The sequence below is a fragment of the Mirounga leonina genome, unplaced genomic scaffold, assembly GCF_011800145.1.
Source record: "Mirounga leonina isolate KUSES-001 unplaced genomic scaffold, KU_Mleo_1.0 Mir_151, whole genome shotgun sequence".
In the NCBI taxonomy this organism is placed as follows: Eukaryota; Metazoa; Chordata; class Mammalia; order Carnivora; family Phocidae; genus Mirounga; species Mirounga leonina.
Genome location: NW_023270377.1, coordinates 105048050 through 105070373, shown reverse-complemented (window position 1 = coordinate 105070373; position 22324 = coordinate 105048050). Strand labels below are relative to the sequence as shown.

General features: G+C 37.2%; 1 protein-coding gene across 1 annotated transcript in view; it reads right to left on the bottom strand.

Moving 5' to 3' along the window:
* The window catches only part of CNTNAP5 (contactin associated protein family member 5), a 632291-nt gene that overhangs the window by 132035 nt on the left and 477932 nt on the right, over nucleotides 1–22324 (bottom strand). Inside the window, exons 12-14 of the mRNA XM_035008223.1 lie at nucleotides 19837–19993; nucleotides 3293–3420; nucleotides 2944–3114 (exon numbers count right to left, since the gene is read on the bottom strand). Of these exons, the coding sequence (XP_034864114.1) occupies nucleotides 2944–3114; nucleotides 3293–3420; nucleotides 19837–19993 (456 nt within the window). The remainder of the gene's footprint in view (nucleotides 1–2943; nucleotides 3115–3292; nucleotides 3421–19836; nucleotides 19994–22324) is intronic.

Below are 22324 nucleotides of genomic sequence, written 5' to 3'. Positions count from 1 at the left end.
TATCTATAGAAAAGGCATAGGATGAGTGTAGCTGTTAATAAGAAATGCAAGATTCCTTTCAATTTATTTTTTTTTCTTTTAAATAATAATAATAAATTACAATATTTTGAAAAATATGAAGTCTTGTACTTTAAATTTTTTATATAAAATCTTCTTGTTTCAAAAAAGTATATGTTCTTCAACCTGGTGAAAAAGTGTATGGCAAACAATTATATCAATGGACTTTTAAATTTTCATCAAATTAAATACCATCTGCATTTAAAACATTTTTGTATAACCCGAAGGACAAAATACAGTACCAGAAAGTACAAACAAATCGGACATTGAAATGTAATTAACACTAAATCATTGCTCATTACCTTGTGATAATATGCCATGACATTTGCTGCTGCTTTAATGAATCAAAAGGCCTTAGGGCCTGATTTTTATTAAATTTACATTGAGGTTATTATATCCATATTATGCAATGGTTGGCACTCAACCCCACATTTTCAGAGCCTGGCTAGGTTAGATAGGAGAGATCTTATTTCACACTAAAGCCACAAGAGCTTCCTCCCATTAATAGTCTAAATCATCAGAGTAAAGGTTAAAGCTACCAATTAAAGAGATCTCTTTCCTTGTATGTGTTGTTCTATAACTGCAAAAGAAACACTTAGCTGTTTGGTGATTTGCAGGGGGCTGGTGCAAACACCTCAGTCATCTGCCAGCTAGCACTTTTGTTTCTTTCTCTGGAGCTCTCAAATTTTCAAGCTCCTGTTGCCAAGACGTTACTTATGTTTTTAAGGGTATTTCATGCAGTCACATCACTATCACAGTATGGGTCAATTGCCTCCATCAAACTATGGAAAACTATGGAAACTATGGAAAATCCGTGTAGACACAGATATATGAGACATCTAATGACAAGCCCAAGTCATCATGGTCATGAGCATAACAAGGGCAAGTTGGTGGGAGCAGTCCATTCATGTATAAGAAATAAGGGGGGTGGGCAGTGAGTGCAGAAAATCAGAAAGCCAGCAAAAGCAACTAAAAGTAGATGCTTTTATTATTGCCACGCACCAGCAATTCTAAACAGTATCAGTGAAAAAAACATTCCTCCACCAAAAAAAGCCTTTTGTTGGTCTAAATTTTAACAAATGCTGATATCAGTATGAATTTTTAATAATGTATATGCAAGCCTCAAGCACATTTTATTACTTACCACTTAATAAATATTATATTCAAGAGGGAAGTTAATACAGACAACTCCAGATACACCTTTGGCTCTTGAACATGCAGACTCAAATATATGGGCTTAGTTTTAAGAGTAAGAATTCAGCTTCTGAAGGTAGCAGGAGGGGAAGAATGAAGCAGGGGAAATCGAGGGGTAGACGAACCATGAAAGACAATGGACTCTGAAAAACAAACTGAGGGTTCTAGAGGGGAGGGGGGTGGGAAGATGGGTTGGCCTGGTGGTGGGTATTGAGGAGGGCACGTTCTACATGGAGCACTGGGTGTTATGCACAAACAATGAATCATGGAACACTACATCTAAAACTAATGATGTAATAATGTATGGGGATTAACATAAGAATAATAAAAAAAAATAAATGAAAAAAAAAGAATTCAGCTTCTGATGTCTCATTTTTACAATTACTGTGCTATCCTTGTTTAACTGAAATCTACTGTTGAAACACACACATGAATACACATTATCACAGGGCTTGTGACACAGATTGCACCCAAAGAGAGCTCACACAAATGCAAAACTTTAGGAATTATATAAGATTTTACCAAACAGAATAGTAATCTGTGATGAAATTTCTGATGAAAATATTTTAGTGAATTTTTTTTTTATTGATTACAGAGATATTTAAAAGTTGCTAGAATTGATCCTGAAGAAATCATTGGAAAGAATCACAATTTCTGGAATTTATTATAAAATAAAATATTTTTATGACTATCTACCAAATTCATCTTTATGTTTAAAATCTTTCCTAAAATTTACATGTCTGTTGCTTAATCTGAAAAAAAAGTTATTTTAAATTTAAAATTAGTAAAACTATCCTTTGATCGATATAAGATAGATGGGCAAATCTGATTATACTCTGTTTTGAATATACATATGTGAAGACAATTGATTTTGATGAATTCATCCACAAATTTGCAGAAGTAAAGTTGAAGGAACAGAAATTTTAATATGACTATTACTGGAACAAACCAATATACGGTATGTTTTTGTCCTTTTTATTTAGAAAAAAAAAGGACTAATGTAATTAGGAACCATCATGTCTTTTCTTCTTTGTACTGGAATTTTTTTATTGGTATTATTGCATGTAGGTGTTCAATATTAGGACATTTTGCCATCTACATTTCTATTATTCTTCATTTAACTTCATAATCATTACTGAATATAATTTGTATATAGGAGATGGGATGTTAGACAATGCTCCATATCCTGGAGTCAAAGTCTTTAGCTACACCGCTGCTTATGGTGAAGTAGTTGAAAAACAATGGGAATTCTGTAGTCACACACTCCTAATGGTGGGAAATAAATCAGGGAATTGCTGTCAGAGCAAAGTACAACAAAAAGTAGATCCTAAATATGAATAGAATGCATAATAATAATACATTAAGCTTTCCATGGAAATTGAAGTGAAAAAGTTCTGGGGTGTGGAAGCTTAAAAGTCAAAGGTAAGCAATACCCATGGACAGATAAAGTACGCTATAATAGATATCTATGAGAATTTGAAGAATGCACTATTTTGAAGAGAGAACGATTACATACTGATAGGCAATAATAAAACAAAAAGCATTAGAAGGGACTAGAAATTATCATGGCTAATTTTACAGATTTCCAGAGGCATTAATTTGATAGTATCCACATGTACTAGCTGTTTGTGGCAAAGATAAGACTGGGACTTCTGTTGACATTATGTTAAATTCATAAATGAGGGCACTTACAGCTAATTTCAAGTCGGATGAAGTCTTTCATGCCAAGGTTTTCTAGGAAAACTCCCGATAGAGCCGTGGTTTTAAAAAAGAAGGAAATATCAGCACTGAACTCCGCATGGAAGGTAGGAAAGTGGAGGTAAGAGGCTTCTGTATAAAATGATACCGCATTCCAGAAGTACCCTGCAAATGAAAAAACCCTTAAGCATGGTTCATTGTTTTAGAATGGGATGTAGAAAAGCACTGGGCATGTGAATAATTTTCAAGACTGAGGGACATTGCAGGGAAAAGGGATAAGGGAATAAAAACATCTTGTGCTTATATAATGAAGAGAGAAAGCTTCTTTCGATTTAGTACTCACGGTCTCCATAGCAACGCAAGGGACCAATTCTCCAAGCAGCTTCTGAGTTTGATCTGTTGGTATCAGTGATAACTATCTGAGTGACAGGCAAGTGGTCTTTGAAGGAAAGAAAGCCAGTATCATTTGTCCTGCAAAACATAAATTTAAGAAAAGAGAGAGAAAATGTGGATAACGTAGGGGCTCTTTTACCAAGACTCCCTTTTCAAAGGTGATTTGGGTGGTTGCAGCAGCAGGATGTGAGGGCGGGGAGGGGAAACCAGAAGGCTTTTCATCTCATAAGCATATGCAAAAAGCTGGAATGCCAATTACAAAACCCTTGGCCACCTTCCAAAAACCAGTGGAATTTACATTTTTCCTGTCTTTCCGGAAACACAGGTGATTTACAGAGCTTGCTATTGCTTGTTGTAGCTGACAGCACCCCACCTGCCCAATGCCTTGTTGATGTAACATTAAACATCAGCTCTCTTTCCACAGAGATTGGCTATCTCAGTAACTAACTTGAAATGGGCACCACAAATCTCACTTGAAATCACTCCCAGTACTTGTTCCAGCCACCTGCCTACAGGTTTTAATCAGCTTGGGATGTTTCTTATCACCTTTTAACTCTAGGTAAAAACAAGTCTTTATAGAGTTTCCTGTTTGTTGCTTTTCATTTTGCTCTATATTTTAAAGATCTTGGGAGTTAATGACTGTCTTTGTTAGTTAGGCAAATAGATAACTAGTCACCCTTTGGCAAAAAAAATAAAAATAAAAATAAAAATAAATAGGGTGAAGCTATTGTTTTTCCCTTTTTTAAAGCTGTGTTTTCAGACTCATGGTAAGGACATATCATTTAACTGAGAGAAGAAAAGTGTAGAGAAGAAATCTGTATTGAACGAATAACTATTCTGAGCCAGAAATATACTAGGGGATAAAGATATTTTTCCCACACAACATGCTTGCGCAGTAGGTACTATTATTTTCATTCACAGATGAGGAAACTGAGTCTAAGATATGTATCAGATGTTTTGTCTAAGTTTGCAGGGCACAAGAGGCAGGGCCTTGATCACATACATGGTATCTACCCCATGTCTAAATTTAACAAGCATGCCAAAAATAGCCATGTCTAAATTTAACAAATATAAATATATTTGTACGCTTTGAAGATGCCTGTATTTTATGTGCTAACATTTCATTCCAACATGGTAATTTGAAACTCATGACTAATAAAAGACTGAAATTTCTGAAAGAAGGTGGGGGGTGGGGAATACAAAATATGTTATATTACAGCAAGTCTTGAAATAGTAACCACAATTTTTCAAAGCCTTTTTAAGTGTGCAAGGTGAACTTTGCTTTGTTGTCTTGCTCCATTTAACTCATCCAAACATCAGGTGTCCTGCTAGAAAATATGATGGGACATTTTCATTTCCATGTTCCATCCATCAGGTATGCTACCAACTTGAAATGATGAGCTGAACTGAGTCATATGAGGTAGTCTGAAAACTGCACAGAGTGGGCTGGACTCCCCACCCATCACAGCCTTAGTTAAGGACAGGATGGATCACCTTCCTGGTGCATGGGAATTGGCCAATATTCAGGGCAAAGTATATTATGCAGCAATTTTATAACAAGAACACAAAGGAGCAGGTTCATATTGGTTCTCTCTCTGTAGTCACAAAGAAATCAATAAAACACTCAACACACACTCAAAATCAATGTTACATTTCATTATCATTTACATATCATGTACAGCTCTGAGTTTAGAGACCAGAAAATAATATCCCAAATTCTTAACTGGGGAGGCATGGCAGGAGTAGTGTGATGAGATGCTTTAAGGACTTAGCTTCAGAAGCACACACATTTATTCTGGAATCCCAAGTCCCCAGTTCCTAGCTGTGTTAGGTTGGACAAATCATTTTATTTCTGAGATTCCCCAGTATCCTCAATTTTAAAATGGAGATAAAGTCTATACCACAGAGTTATTGAGAGAATTAAATGAGATCATATAGTCACTTAGCATGGTGCCTGATCTATGGTAAATGCTCAAAAATGGTAGTGGCAACACTCATTTTAGTTCTTATCTTTGTCCCTGAAACCTCTGTGGTCTTAGGCAAGTCAAGCCATCTTTTTATGCATCCAGTTATAATTCTATATTGGAGATCTCATACTACAAAGAACATTGTAGAAAATTAAATGTTAATATTTGGCCTCCAACTCATGAGATTTGGAGAAAAACATATCAATTCATCTTGGTTGTAAATAAATGAAATAGTCGCCTACACACATTCCCTTCAGGTCAAGTAACCAAAAAGGTAAAGAAATACCTATCCATTTTCTGTTATTTGAGTACCTGTATTTAGAGGCCATTCAAAGGATCAGGAATAAGACTTTTGTTTCTGTTTGAAAGAACATCTATGAATGTTACAAAGACACAGAATAAAATTTGAGTCTTCATAATTCAATATCTTTTCAAGCAGAGAATTCAAAGCAAATTCCAAGTAGTCAAAGTCGAATAAAGACAAATCCATATGTAATCCTGAAGAAACTATATTGCTCTAGGATTTTGTTTCTCTCCATTTTTATTTTCAAGGTGAAAAGGGTAGATTCTGAAGTCTGTCTATCAATGCTAACTACCGTCTCCCTTACCCACTATAGCATCTTGTTTGCATCAATTTGATGTCCTGTGTCAAAGCGTTGAGATATACAAGTAGCACTGGAAGAATAAAAATCTCTTCCAAGTAACAGATTAAAAAAATCATATTTAATTTGATAATGCAAGGCACAATACCAAAAATACATTTTTTAAATACAAACTCAAATTCCTACAGGGGCCAGATGAGTAATAAAAACAAGTGAAGCCAGCTTTGGTTTGGATAATAAATGGAACCTGATATATCCCTTCATTGTCAGAGGGAGAGAAATGGGGGGGAGGGAGAGAAAGAGAGAAAGAGAGAGGGAGAGAAGAAAACTGGTAGAAATTTTTTTTTTTTTGGCTAAAGGAAACAGTGACATTCATTAGTAACAAGTAATAATGCTTTTCATGAATGTCAAACAAGTGGGTCACGTAAAACTTCCCAAATTTTAAATCTTGACAATGGATTTAAAATTCTAAAAAGAATAAAGAGTATGATGGGAGCCAACACTGCACAGGCCAGTGAAATGCAGGTGAGGGTTGGGGTTGTGTTCAGCTTATGGACAAACTAGGCATCAAGGATACTTTACATATTTATTCATTCTCTTAAAGTCACAGTGAGAATAAAATTGGATTTAATTCAGTTTGTGAGTGACAAGTATGACTGAAACATTTCAAACATCAATGGGTAGAGTATTTGGAGGGGTGGATGATGGAGTGGATTTCAGAGTACAAGATGATATACAGTGATACAAATTAGGGTAGTACCCATTGATAAGCAGGGAGTCTACAGCATTACATTTCTTTCTGCACATTAACTTGTTTTCCTTTCTCTTTCGTTTGAACTTGCCTTCTCAAGGGAAAACACTTTATAGACTTTGTCTTCCTTTGGAACAACATACAAGAGTCTTCCTAAGGGTACAGGGTACTTAGGTACTTTATAAGTGCAGAAATGGTTTTGTTGTAGTGAAAAAGCTTTGTCCTTTGGACCAGACTATTATGGGTTGAATCCATGTGACTCAATACACCAGTTTATAAAATGTCAGTGAGGTCACTCTAGGCCTCAGTTTCCTTATCTCTAAAATGGGGATAATGATATCAGTTTGATATTGTATAAATCAAAGGAGATAATGTATATAAAACTATTAACACACTGACTAACACAAAATAGGCATTTGATAAATAGTTACTGAAATTCCCTGTAATGTTTGAAATAAAAATGTGAAATGCAAAGAATTTTTAAAGGAAAAGTAAGAAAGGGAGCCTCACTGTGGACATGAATGAGCAGAGACCAGTCGCAGATGCCAGGCAGAGACTCCAGCTTATGGAGGTTCCAACGGTACAAGGCACAGGCGTGTGTGGTCCTCAGGAAACACACATGAGCTAATAGAAAAACATATCAGAAGCAATGTGGTCTCCTCTTCCTTTATGTGCATCTTGGGATTTTACCAGGTTCAGGATTTCAGAGCAAAACAGGAGCTGCTGATTCCTTTAGTAAATCATTGGGGTAAATGGGGTGACAAGTCACATGCTGATTTTTATTTTTTTTCATGAACCAATCAATTTTGGTTAACTGCTGCTCTGTAAACTTAGCAGAGTCATTTGGGTCACTGAGCCTATTAAGAGAGATTCTTGTTTCCTTATTCTATGCTTATTTCTTTTAGTCACTTGAAAGTAAGAAACAAAACAAAACAAACAAAAAAAGACACATTATGCATAAGGTAGAAATTATGCAAAAACTGAAGACCCTAGCACCCTTTGAAGCCCCTGTGTGAATCTGAGTGGATGAGTCTCAAGACCCTCTGTGCAGCCTTCCCTTGAGTGGGCGGCATGATGCCCTCCACTTCCTGTGGCGCAATGGAGGAATGACTCGCAAGATGCCCATAAGCAAGTCTGCAAGTCTGAGGTACTGTGTTAATACTTGCCAGTAATTCTACCCTAGCTTTGGTTAAGGCGATTGTTTCCCTTTTGTCTTCCTTCTTAAGACTTCCTGATAAAAAAGACCTAGGGGATACGATTAAAGGTTGGGTGTCACTTGATTGCCAAAAAAAGCAAATGCAAGCATCGACTGCGGTCACATAGACAAGTGCACACCAGGAGGTCATATCCATTCCTCTCTGCCCTACACTGACCAGACCATGCCTGGAGTCTTGTTTTCTGTTCCCAGCATAAGGAAGGTGAAGGGAAATGTTTTGCAAATATTTTGGAAACTATAGTTCTTCAGTAAATATTTTAGAAATTCGAAACCATAGTTCTCTTCTCAAATAGATGTGAGAAAAACGAAATCAGGCCTTGGTATATGAATACAGCCAAAGGCTACCCAATATTACTTTATTATTAAGAAATTATCATGACCCTCAAGATTTTATGAGTATAAAGTTAATTAAAAAAATGCTACCACAGATGAAGATTTTTGGAGGCATGATTTGATTAACCTGCTCTGGATATGAATGAAAGTAGCATTCAGTAGGGCCAGAAAAGTTCTTACCAGAACTGTCTGCACTTTCCCTCTTATCTCCCGCTCTTCTTCTTCCTTGCCTCCTCAACTCCCACAATCGGCCTTCTCTCCTTTCACACCAAGGCAACTCCTCTCACAGAACTGCTAACTTCCATGGAATATGTCAGCCCCTAACTCATTCCACTCTGTGGCAGCATTTCAGTGTTGCCTTCCTCTCTGTTACACAATGAACACGGCTGCTGACTGAACACCTCCCTTGGATGTCAACAGTCACTTCTAAGTCACCTCTAAGGAATATGCCCCAACCCCCTCCACTTGTTGCTGCTCCCTTGTTTGTCTGGGTTACTCAGTTCTGTGAAGGATGAGGCCCCCTGCTCCCAGTGGCTGAAGCCATACATACACATGTCCTCCCTTCCTCTTTTTCTCACTCCTCCCTCATTCTTGATCCACCGCTTCCACCAAGCTCACCTGCTTTATGTCATTCCATCCAGCTGCCTTATCCTCACCCTCCTGGCTTTACTTCTATTTTGAGGGAGCTCCAGGGTCTCTGCCTGGTCCTTGGCAATGGCTACTTACACTGGCTTCCTGCTGCCAATCTCACTACTGTCTTCCTACTCTGCTTCTCCTCCATAAGACTCCCAGTTTCATATTCTATTGCTTAAATGTGAACCATGATTCATACTGTATTGCTTAAAACCTTGTTAAGATAAGAGGTCTCTGCCTCTTCTAGGTATGGTCCAAATTCCAAAATGTTTAACATAGTAGACTGGACAATAAAATGCTTATTAAAACCACAGTTGCCTTTTACAGAGAGGTCTTTCTAAAAAAAGAAAGAAAAAAAATGATGCAGGGGTTAGAGGTATTCCTCGAGTTTAGGGCTGCTATTCTTAGAACCTACTGCTGGCTCTGTGGCTCAGCTGAATGCTTCCTATCACTGAATGTGAGCGTGGGAGGTGCCTCTTGCCTTTCCTTGGCCGTATGAGCATAAAAATAGATTTTTACACATGATCTCATTTAATCCCCTGAACATCCCTGTGACAATGTTGTAATCAGCACCTGCTTTGTGCAGGAGAGGCAACAGAACTTGATAGAAGTGACTAACCTTCCCAGGCTGCATCATTTGCAAATGGAGGGGCCAGGATTTGAACAGCATACCTTTGCTATAACTGTGGTGCTTCTCTGGTCTCCTGGTCTCACTCCTACAGAGAGCAGCTCTCTCATATGGGGATGCTGGTCCTTCCCACAGTTGGTCTACATCTTCCCCAGGCAGTGCTGGAATAACAGCACCAGCCCTGAGTCCTTGAGCTGCCCTCACGGGTCTCGGGCTGACCATAACCATTCCATTCATACAGGCTTTCTCCACACAAGATACAGTTCAATTGACTAGGTTTCAGTTTACTAATTTGCAATCATTTTTCAGCCCTGCATTCTCTGAGATTACACCTGGGTCACCTTGACAGGAGTTCTGGAAGCCCACAAACTCTTTGGTTACACATTTACAAGCAATCTCTTGATTTATTTCTACTGTGGGCAGACCCATCCATTACATGGCTATTTTCACTAGTGAACTTTCGGAGATCAGCCCTGTTTTTGTTCTTTCATCATTTCATCTAGAATTAGATGGCTGAATGATAACTTTGTTCTGTCTGGCTATTTAATTTTATTTATTTTATGATGTAGATGTATGTATTTTTTCTTATAAATTAGTTTAACTTCTATAAATCAATGTTGTCTCTTACCTTTTATTTAAGATACTGTAAAAATAGGGAAATTAATAAGCATGATGACTAACAAATTTTGAGAACCAAATTCATGGCACATCTGCTTGTTGCACAAATTACTGCTAACTCACCCAGTCCTTCCCAAATCCCCAGAGATATTCTTTTTCTTTAATAAAAAGAAACCTGAAGGCCAGAGAGGCTAAATGATTTAGGCTGTATAGTTAATAATTCACAAATCCAGGATTTGATCATCTCATTACATAATAAAATGTTACTTAGAGATAAATTACATTTTATATCCAGAAAATGAGTGTTGCCAGAAAAAGTAGCTACAATTGTGTGCATTCTAAATGTATTATGTGTATCAGTTCATGATATTTTCACTGAAAATCTGTAAGGCAGATTTGCAAGGGAGATAGAACTATTTCCTCCCTTCTTCCTTGCCTCTCCTCTTAATCTTCTTCTCTTCCTCCTTCTTATTCTTAATGATGAAGACTCTGCACTTTGAAAAAAAGGTGCAGAGAGGCTAGGGTTTATCTGTAGTTAGCCAAGAGTGTCCCCCTGGACCTCAGAAGTGGTGCCAGGCATGGCAAAAATGACACTGGGTGTCTATCCCAGCTGTTTGCGCTTGGCCAAAGTTCCAGATGAATGGATAAAGAAGATGTGGTGTATATATATACAATGGAATATTATGCAGCCATCAAAAGGGATGAGATCTTGCCATTTGCAACGACGTGGATGGAACTGGAGGGTATTATGTTGAGTGAAATAAGTCAAACAGAGAAAGACATGTATCATATGATCTCACTGATATGAGGAATTCTTAATCGCAGGAAACAAACTGAGGGTTGCTGGAGTGGGAGGTGGGGTGGGAGGGATGGGGTGACTGGGTGATAGACACTGGGGAGGGTATGTGCTCTGGTAAGCGCTGTGAATTGTGCAAGACTGTTGAATCTCAGATCTGTACCTCTGAAACAAATAATGCAATATATGTTAAGAAAAAAAAAAGAAGAAGAAGAAGGTAGCGGGAGGGGAAGAATGGAGCGGGGGAAATCGGAGGGGTAGACGAACCATGAGAGATGATGGACTCTGAAAAACAAATAGGGTTCTAGGGGGGGGGTGGGAGGATGGGTTAGCCTGGTGGTGGGTATTGAGGAGGGCACATTCTGCATGGAGCACTGGGTGTTATGCACAAACAATGAATCATGGAACACTTCATCTAAAATTAATGATGTAATGTATGGGGATTAACATAAGAATAAAAAAAAAAAAAAGAAAAAGAGGTTATAACTGATGTCTTTCTATGTGGTCCTGTTTTGACTCTAGTGAGTTCTGCACATTCCTCCTCAGGTAGAGAGGATCATTTACCCCACAGAGTTAGGGCATCCAGTTCTGAACTGATCCCTTTGTGGTCTATGTAATACCCTAAGTCCCTTCGGCAATTTGGCCACATCTATCAAAACAGAAAAATGGATAATTTAACAATTGTAAGCTGGAGATCTATGCAATAGAAATAATAATTTCCAAAGTGGAAAAAGGTATAAATCAAGACTCAAAAATGTTCATTGCAGCTTTTTTTTCTAAGAGTGAAAAATCATTTACAAGGAAAATGTTTATCATAAAGGAATGGTAAAATAAGTTATGATACATCCATACTGTGGATACTTTGCAGCCATTAAAATGGACAGGATGCACTCATTTTCATGCTTATTTAACAACGCCACATAAAAGCTCTCCAAGACATATTTTATGTGAAAAAAGTAAGTTGCAGAATAATATGTTTAATATGATCTCACATTTAGTAAATGTGGCATATGCATAGGATGATATTTGTGTGTGGAAATGCCCTACATGCCCAACTATTATCTCTAGGTGTCATATTTTACATATGAGGTACAAGTAAGGATTCCAAGTGGTGGTGGGGAAAGAGATTCTACTTTTTTATTTAAATATTTCTGAAATATTTTAATTTTTATAGTAAGGATATAATAGAGTTTATTTATTTTATGAAAATGAACTCCTAAAGTTAAAAAAAAAGCAAAAGAAATATTCCTCTTATGCTTTGTTAAATATAGAAACCTAAATTTGGTATCAGAACTGACAATTGTGAGCAAACTTGCAAGTAGATAAAAGAGGTAAGCAGCTCATGTAATTTGGATCTGAGTAAGAACTACTTTAGGTGAGTAATGCCATACACTTAGTGATAAGTAGGCAAATTAAAATAGAAGCCAAAGACTCATTGCATTTTTAAGTATAACTATAATATGTTGTCATACAATAATAGTACAAATCAAAATGTTATATAAAATGTACTATGTAAATGCAAATTCTTAGTCTTTTTTTTATTATGATGTTCAATTAGCCAACATATAGTACATCATTAGTTTTTGATGTAATTGTTCAACAATTCATTAGTTGTGTATAATACCCAGTGCTCATCACAACACGTGCCCTCCTTAATACCCATCACCTGGCTACCCCATCCCCCTACCACCCTACTTTCTGTAACCCTTAGTTTGTTACCAGAGTCCAGAGTTTCTCATGGTTTGTCTCCCTCTCTGATTTCTTCCCATTCAGTTTTCCCTCCCTTCCCCTGTGGTCGTCTGCACTATTCCTTATGTTCCACATATGAGTCTCTAAAGGCAACGGAAACAAAAGCAAAAATGAACTTTTGGGATTTCATCAAGATAAAAAACTTCCACACAGCAAAGGAAACAGGCAACAAAACTAAGAGGCAACACACGGATTGGGAGAAGACATTTGCAAATGACATTACAGATAAAGGGCTAGTATCCAAAATCTATAAAAAACTCATCAAACTCAACACTCAAAAAACAAATAATCCAGTCAAGAAATGGACAGGAGACATGGACAGACACTTCTCCAAAGAAGACATACAAATGGCTAACAGACACATGAAAAAATGTTCAACATCACTAGCAAACTCTTAATCTTGATATTGACTTCGAGTTCTATTTCTTTTTTTTTTTTTTAAGATTTTATTTATTTGAGACAGAGAGAATGAGAGAGACAGAGAGCACATGAGAGGGGGGAGGGTCAGAGGGAGGAGCAGACTCCCTGTAGAGCAGGGAGCCCGATGCGGGACTCGATCCCGGGACTCCAGGATCATGACCTGAGCCGAAGGCAGTCGCTTAACCAACTGAGCCACCCAGGCGCCCTCGAGTTCTATTTCTGATACTCAGAATTTTGCAATTACCTAAGTAACGTGACACCACAGACAATTTAGACGTAGTATATTTGTAAAACTTGACAGAGAACTAATGCGATAGAAGTCTCAGTCTACATCTTTGTTTCTTAGAAACATTAAAAGGAGTATTTTATAGCTTTGTTTTGTTTTCTAGATGGTGGCATCACTGAGTTGAAACAAATAAACAAACAAAAAAACAAAAAAACAATCCTAAATGTTGTCTTTGGTAAAACTTTTTACTCCATGTAGACTGTTTTACTCTGTCTAGAGTATTTCCAACTATTTTACTCCATTTAGAATTCTATTAAATAATTATATGATATATTGGTTTTGAATTATCAACCTCTGATAAAAGTTCTTTTTCCCCAATTTTGTATTGTTTTTTCTTTTCTTGTGTATATGATGACTTCTATTCTCTCCAATCTGATACACCACAAAACATTCTGTCTAAAAACAATTGGGAATGTACTCATGGGATACTTAGTGTAAACAAGCCAAAATCAAGTTGCCCCAGGACATACATTTTAAGTAAAAATATAATGAATGAAACAGCAGACTATAACTATCAAGTGAAGGGCATATTTGGCCAAGTAGAGAGGATCTGGAGAAAGGAAACCCTATGTATTCATTATCTCATTCATTCTCTCAGCAGTTAATGCATGAGACCTGCCATGTGCCATGCATACTTCTCTCTAACACAAGATGCAGGCCTTAATTATATTGCTGGATGCATGTAGAAATTCAGTGAGAGGAAAAATCCAGATAAAGCTTTCATACTTGCTAGGAAAAAAACACTTCCAAAACTCAATAGGCAGTGGAATAGCTCATAAACAGTTTCATAATTAATAAAATTTCATAAATAATAAAATTCAACCAGAAAAGATAATAAATAAATACATAAATAAGTACATAAATAAATAAATAATAAATAATAAGAGGTAGTGCCTTAGTGTGTTCTGAGGTTATCCTTTCCTTTCTCTCAGGATTCAGGATTCCTGCCCCACCTTAGGACACTACCAAGGATGAAGCACCCTCACTGCACAAAGTCTGGGAACCTCAGGGATGGAAGGTTGAAGAAAGGTCTGAGAAATCAAAGAACAGCCTATGTGAGGAAACCCTAAACCCCTTGGATATATCCAGCATCTTCTCCCTAAAGGCAACCGTCTCATTAAATCTCATGGGAAAGGCATGAAGGGTCTTTGTGAAGGTCAAGGTCCTGAGACTGGATAAGACATGTATTTACCAAAGAGAAAAGTTGAAGGCAAATATATAAAAAGATAACTTTGGGGGTCACGTGGGTGTCTCAGTCGGTTAAGTGTCTGACTCTTGATTTCAGCTCAGGTCATGATCTCGGGGTCATGTAATTGAGCACTGCATCTCATAGGGGGGCCATGCTCAGTGGGGAGTCTGCTTGAGATTCTCTCCCTTTGCCCTTCCCCCTGCTTGTGTGCTCTCCCTAGATAAATAAATAAATAAATAAATAAATAAATAAATAAATAAATAAACCTTAAAAAAAAAAAAAGATAACTTTGGAGCAGAGTGGCCATTTCTTTCTTTTTTTTTTTTTCTTTTTAGAGTGGCCATTTCTAACTACTCCTTGAAAGCCAGAAGAAAAATGAATGTGCAGTGGAAAGTTTAGGCTAAATTTTGGGTAATTGTTTCTTATGAGGTTTTAAAGGTGGATAACAGCTAACAATGAAATAAAGATAAGTTAATCCAAGAATGACCATGGCCTGACCTACGAAAAGTAAAAGTATGTCCAATAAAAGTCATTCAATTGTTCATTCATGGATTTGACACCATTTATTAAATAATTTCTCTGTGGTAGTCAAGTGGAATCAATGGCTAAAGAGTGGTTTGAAGCTTCAGGATTCCATATCCCCCCCAAAAATAAAACCCTAAAAATATCTTGTATTTTTTTTTTAAGAAACAGAATAATAGGTTCCCTTTTTTTGGATGACCAGATGACCAGAATTTAAACCTTACATCATTTTCTCTTCCTATTTTTTACCATATTACTTTATATAAGGGTGTATTAAGGACAAGAGGCAAAGAACAAAGTTACTGAAAATCAAATAAAAATATCTGTACTTTCTTATGACTAAATTCTAAAAGATGTCCTACTGTTAAGCAATAGAGCTTAGTTTCAGTTCCACTTGGTTGTTTGGCTGAAAGAAGTCTTAATTAGGACTGCAGGCCACCAGCATGAGGCACATTTTGAAAGATTTCCTTGCCTCCTCCAACTTGCTGACAGAACCATCCTTTGGATCCATCTACCTAGATGACGGTTTCCCACCCTACAGAACCCGACTGCCCCTATGCTGTCTCCAGGCTGGAGCTATCCCGTGTCATTTGCTATTCTCTGAAGTCTATCAGTCTGAAGTAATGGGATCATAAAACACCCAATTGGCAGGATTTCTATACATTGAACCATTAAGTTGAAGACAAATTCCTTTGCAAGCAATCATTGACTATAAAACTGTTACTCATTTCAAGTTTTCTCATTTATTTATTTTTTTTTTCTTTTTCTTCCTGTTTAATTCTTTGGCTGGGACAGAACCCCTTGGAGATGTCAGCTCAGTAGCATACCTGATTTCTAACGCCTACCTGATGCTTCCCTTTACTCTAAGAAAAAGTCACGCTTTGGGTGTTCATCAAATTCTTTTTTCCCCTCCATCCACCTCCATCTTCTGAGCTGACTCACTTCCCCTCACACCCACCCTGTAATCATTTTCCTCATTTACTTGGTCTCATTGAAATATATAGCAGCAATTTATTCAGTTACCGAGTTTGATTAAAACAGAATAAATTATTGTCAATTACCAGAGGCCAAGAGGATGGCTAAGCCTCTCTTAGCAGCCTGATCCAGAAAAAAGAAACCCATGGGCTGCTGGGATGTGATTGGAGAAACCCTGGGAGAGGTCTCTTTGGCATCCTCACCCGCTGTCATAACTCAGAATCTCAACTTGGTCGCTCCTTTCATGTAGTCACCAAGAGCATCCTTGGAGTCAGCAGGATCCTACTCTGCCCCCTTAGTCACGTGACCTTAACTAAGCCACTTACCATGCCAGAGCCTCAGTTTCCTTTTCTGGGGAAAAGAGATGATGAAACCCACCTCAAGAGCTGGTAGGATGATGCTATGAGATGCACTATATAAAATACCAAGAACACTTCAGTATATGTTAGGTAACATTTTTCAGCAACAATATTACCTAGGAGTTGTAATATATCAAACTGCTAGATGTTCTACCAGCCCAAATCAGTTTTCTGATCAATTTTACCAAGAGCAGAAACTTGAGGGAACTGTATAAAGTAAATATATTTGAGGTTTCTTAGGAGCACAGAGAAACACCAGTGATATTAACAGGGGCATGCTGGACTGAAACAAAAATATGAAAATGTGTGGAATGCCAGCTTGACCACATGGAAGCTATGAATGTGCTTGGAAGAACGTTAAAAAAACATGACTATTTCACAATTGTGTAAGCTTTTGTACTTTTCCCTTCTACAGTAAATAATAGACTTGAATAGATAAGTAATAAATGCATTTCCACAAGGCTCTGCCGGGTTTCATGGTGGAATGGATATTCTGTGTTCACAATCTTGTTACAGACAAAGGAATCTCACTGTTAGTTCACATACAAGGAGCTTCTTGATCTGGATTTGATCTTTCCTGCCTTCCTCTCCTGCAAATTCCCCACATGAAGATGGGGCAATAATCACACCAAATTGTCTTGGGAAAGTAGTGATTTCTATATTTTTTCACATTTCCCTGTCTGAGCATATGGAGGTTCCACCTACCTATACTACACGAACTTTAGCTAACTTCTTCTGGTCCTTCAAAACCTGTCACTTATCCCAGCCCATATCCACCACAGCTTTGGGCACATCTATACTTATCTTTATTACCAAATTCATCACACAATGCATTTATTGCTAACTAACTAGCTTTTTCTTTCTCACTGTTCTGTGAGCTCCTCAAGGGCAGAGACTATAATGCCCTTGACTTTCTCTGCACAGCAGACTGCTTGACTGGCAAAGACCAGAGACACAGTAAACAAGTGATACATGAGTAAATATCAGACGGACTAGTAAGTACAGTTGCTTCTATAACAAAGTATTTTCCAGATTCATGTATAACAGGCTGTGATGTCCTGAGACAAATTAGTGAAATCCAGAAGAGTTAAATCAGTAATCTCAGCCTCTTCTCATTCTCCTTCTCAGCCTCTTCTTCCATCCTTCGTAAGAATGACAGAAAGAACTCCCTGATTTCGCCTGAATTTTGCCTTGAGATGATCAACATGTTATTTTAGTCACAGTGAAGTAGGCATCTTTATGAAAGGAAGTTCAGATCATTTCTCTTGATCCTTGTTATGTGGGTTGTTGAACAAAATTTATATCTAAAATTAAATGTTGCTGCCCCTAATAGAGGTCACTTGCCACAGAAAGTGGCAGATAATGGAGTTTTTCCCTGACTGTAAAGGAACTAGAAAGGGTTATGAAATATGCAATAACCTCTATGTTGATAAAAGTATGATGGTGCCAGAGTTGACAGAAAGGAAATTTTGAAACACTCCTCTAAGTACAGCTTAGATGATGAAGTTAAGTCAGCATATTAAGGGTTCAAAGCTTAGTGAACTAGTGAGTGGGTCAATGGAGGAAGAGGCTGGAATCTGAGTAAAAGATGGTCAGTGGAAAGTCCCAGAGAAGACAGTGTGGAAGCTCATCAACATGGTGGCCTCTTTTCCACTTCTAAGTAATGTGATGTCATTCTCCCCCACTGCCCCTAACTGCTCAATAAATTAAGCCCAGCCCTGGTTGGTTGTTCCCTAGGAAGAAAAGACACTGAGGCAGTGTTCAGTATGGAAATGGCCACACCACAGGAAATAAAACAGTGAGCAAAAATCAAGAATTCAGCCAAAAGGGAGTGAAGGTAATTAGGAGAAACACTTCCCCTTCCCTTTATATTCTACTGCCCCATATCAACTTCCCTGATTATACATAATGAAATAAAGGTGTTTCCATTAAGGTCTATACATCTATAAAGCATAGAGAAGAGGAATTAATGAATCACACACACAAAAAGTGAATCTAATCTAAGCTGCAGGTCATTTTAAATATATTTTCCTGGCAACAAAACCATTTAACTTCTCCATACATATTTCTCAAGCTTATAGGAACAAATTTGTGGTCACCCCTCCTCCTTAAAGGTCTTCTAAATTCATCTATTCAGCTAACTACCACTGAGTTTCTACAAGGAATAGATCCTGAGGGATATAATATTAAAAGAGACACAGTCCCCATCCAAAATATGAGTTATATTTGATTGCACTCCTCCATGATGTTATGAGAGAAAGCAATGCAGGGTAAAGTGGGGGCCCAAATAATGGAGAAGTCCAAACTACCTCCAGTCAACTTTGTCTGATTTTACCCATGTAAAATCAGGTAAGGCATCCAGGTAACTTGTCTTGGAGCCCAAGTAGCCCTACAACATTCTGAAGAGGTGGTCCATCTAGTAGAACCCAGTGGAGGCAAGTGTTTGCTCTTTTCCTCATTGAACTGAGAGTTTGACTCTACCTTAAATTTCATTCAAAACATCCCCTGCTGTTATCAATTTAAACAGTGAAGAAAAAGTACTTAAAAGAAAATTCAAGTGGGTTGAGAGAAGCTTGACATAGGAATTTTGAATTATAATTGAGCAGAATTTCATGAAGCAAGCAAAATTACAAAGCCAAAACTGAAGAATGCCTTGAATTTAGTGAAAACAAAAGCAGGTTTGGAAATGTTCTGTGCATATTTTCATAATACAGTGAAAACCAGGCAGTTCACCTGGAGGACAAAGGGAAAGTAGATGTTATGGATATGAGAACCAAAAACTAAGCTTTATCTTATGAAAGCAACTGTGAAGAGCAAGAATGACCCTGGTCCCAGCCATAACTGAGTTCAAGTTCTGGATCTGCCACCTAATACATGTGTATAACTTTGGGAAAATTATTTAACTTCTCTGTAAATTATATTCCTCAATCTTAAGATGCAAAAGTGGGAAAATTATAAGGAATTAATAAGTTTTTTTTGTGAAGACTAAGTAGATGTTCAATAAATATAAATTTTCTTTGCTATATTTTTATTCCATGATAAGGTAGCCTGGTGACTGAAATATCAGTGGGAAAATGGGAGAATGAAGGTATGGTTTGTACAATTGCACATCCCTATCTCCCACACTCTCTCCCAGAACCTATAGTCCACACATTACAGAAACACCGACTAAGTCACAAAGCTTAATACTACATTTCATCCTATTGTACAAAGTGGAATGTTCAGATATAAGGAGGCTTTGATGTGACAATGTGTTTTATGTTATAAACCTCAGTGATATCCCTAAAAGTACTAGAACTGGCAATTTTCAAAGTTAAAAACAATCACAATCATTAGGGAGACCTAGTTCATAACTGAATTTCTCATCCATGTCTTTTTCTCTTGGGGAAATTTTATGTATCAATTAATGGGCTTCCCCTACAACTGCAGAAGGATCAGGATCACCATTACCATTCATCCTTGTCAGCATCACAATTGCAGAAGTGTTGAATGTCCAGGCAACTCTCATCCAGGCCACATTCACACTGCTGAACCCCAGGCGGGGCACCTCCCCAGTAAGGATGCCTTTCATTGGACCGCCCAATCCACCAGGTAAATGGTGTTCCATCTGAAAGACAAGATAGTTTGCAGAGGGTGTCAAAAGCTTACATGGAAATGTTTTGAAGAATAAATATATATTTACGTGTATTACATATATATATACACATATATCTCTATATATGTAATATGTATATATACATACACATATCTGTATATATCCTCCCTCTCTCATTTCCTCTCTTCTTTTCTTTCTTCCTCTCTTTTGCCCTTCCTTTCTTTTTCTCTCCCTGTATATGGATCTATCTATATCTATAACTATATCTATATATACATATTTACAAATCTCTCTCTACCTATATATATCCATATACACATCTATATCTATGTATCTATATCTATACCCATATCTATAGACATATATAAATACAGACATAAACAACACTTTCATGAAAAATATTCACATAGTAGGACATGGATCAATCACAATGTTCAGAGGCAGGGTCACAAACTAAAATCAGACAGGTACCATAGTTAAGTAAATTGGGCCAGATTGCAGACCAAAGATTTTTAAGATACAGATACAAAAATTAATTTCATTGTAAAACTATCAAAGGAAAACAACAGAATGAGGGCCAAGATTGCCCTGACATTAGTTCTCAGTTTCTGATAGACTCTGAGGACAAGTATTTCAAATTCAAAGATTTTAAGGGAAAAAAAATAAAACCTGTTGAAGATCGGTACTACATGGGCCAAATAATTCCTTCTGAAGGTCATATTTAACCCATAGGAAGTTGGTATATAAACTCCAATTTCTGGTTTATGTAGTTGACAGAAAACTACTTTGGAGTCTTTGTCAATTTCTTTCTTCCCTTTTTTTTTTTTTTTTTTTTTGTTGTTCAAAGTTTAGTTTAGTAAAATCAGTTGGAGTTTTCTTTTATGATTGAGAATATTTCAGTAGATTAAAGTTATTACTGAGAAGATGATAGTGTATCCAAGCAACGGGTTATAGGCAGAGTTGGAGGTATTATACATCATCAGTCTGCATGGAGTTAGGTCCAGGTCCCTTTGGAAATTGCTGTTTTGTTTCTGTTTGGCATACAACAGGCACTTAACATGATTATTTAAAAAATGAAAGAAATGCTTATTAGGGGCCATGTACCATGTACCATAATGATGTACCATTTTAAAGTAGAATAATACTTGTCTGATGATGTTATTAGGTTGGAATTTTGCTAAGTCAAGATTTAATTGTGCATACAACTTCTGATTTACAAACACATAATTTACAAATTATTTGTGTATGCACAGATAGCAACAACTTTCTCCACATTGCTCTCAGTGCTAATATCCTTATGGAAGTCACTGAGGCAAGTAGTAAGAGAAATGATAATCTGGAGCTTCCAAGAATCAGTAGGTCATGAGGAAAAGATCAGGAAGATACTGTGAAAAGCAAAAGTATCTTAGGGTTACTAAGTTAGAGGGAGGACAGCCTGAAGGACCATACTCACCCCAAAATAACACACTGATTCTGCCTAAAATGTTCCAAGCCCCTTTATTATCTTTTAAGCTAGAATTCTGGTTAGCAATGTCTGTTAACCAGACTCTTCTTTTTACATACTAATTCTCAATGGTATAAATCCATTTTCCCTAGTTTCACACAGTTTATAAACCATGGAACAATAGTCCCAATGAATTGTTTTATTTCTAAATTCTAGCTTAGATAAGCCACACTCATGTGGCCTAGAGAGCTGGTGGGTCTATTTAGGACACAGATCACTACTTTTGGGAGTGGAGTAAGCTTAGATCAATTTTCTCAGTGTGTGGGTCCAGGGAACACAAGGGTAAAATATTGTATATGTGAATATGTTTACCAATGTTGGCTTTTGGTCCAAAAAAGGGGAAGAAATCTCCCCACCTCTCCCTCCTGGCACTGCTCAGGCCTCTCCCCAATAATCTTGAATCCAGATCACATAGTAATGTTCAATGTCATCATGGGTTATTTTTGTTTATGAGCTAAACCAAGGTTGTAATCAATTAATAGCATCATTACTAATGGTATGATTTCTGAACAACCAATTTATGCACAGGTTCTGCTGTCTATGTTGCTTTCTAGGAGTTTTACCAATTCTCACTTAGTATCTTAAGCCCCTAGAAGTTTCACAGGAGCCAGAGGCTTTGTTTTGTTTCAAATCCATCAGTTTCTTATAGAACTGAGGCTTGGGGTCCCCTCCTCATTTCTGGAAATTAGTATAAAGGTTTTAAATTGTGTTAACTGAATGCATGTCAATGAGTAAGAAGAAAGGAAGGAAAAATACACACACACACCCACACAGATATTTGAAAGCAGAAGAATCTTTGCTAAATTTTCCTCTCAGATGTCCCACCTTTGTGTTTGTTT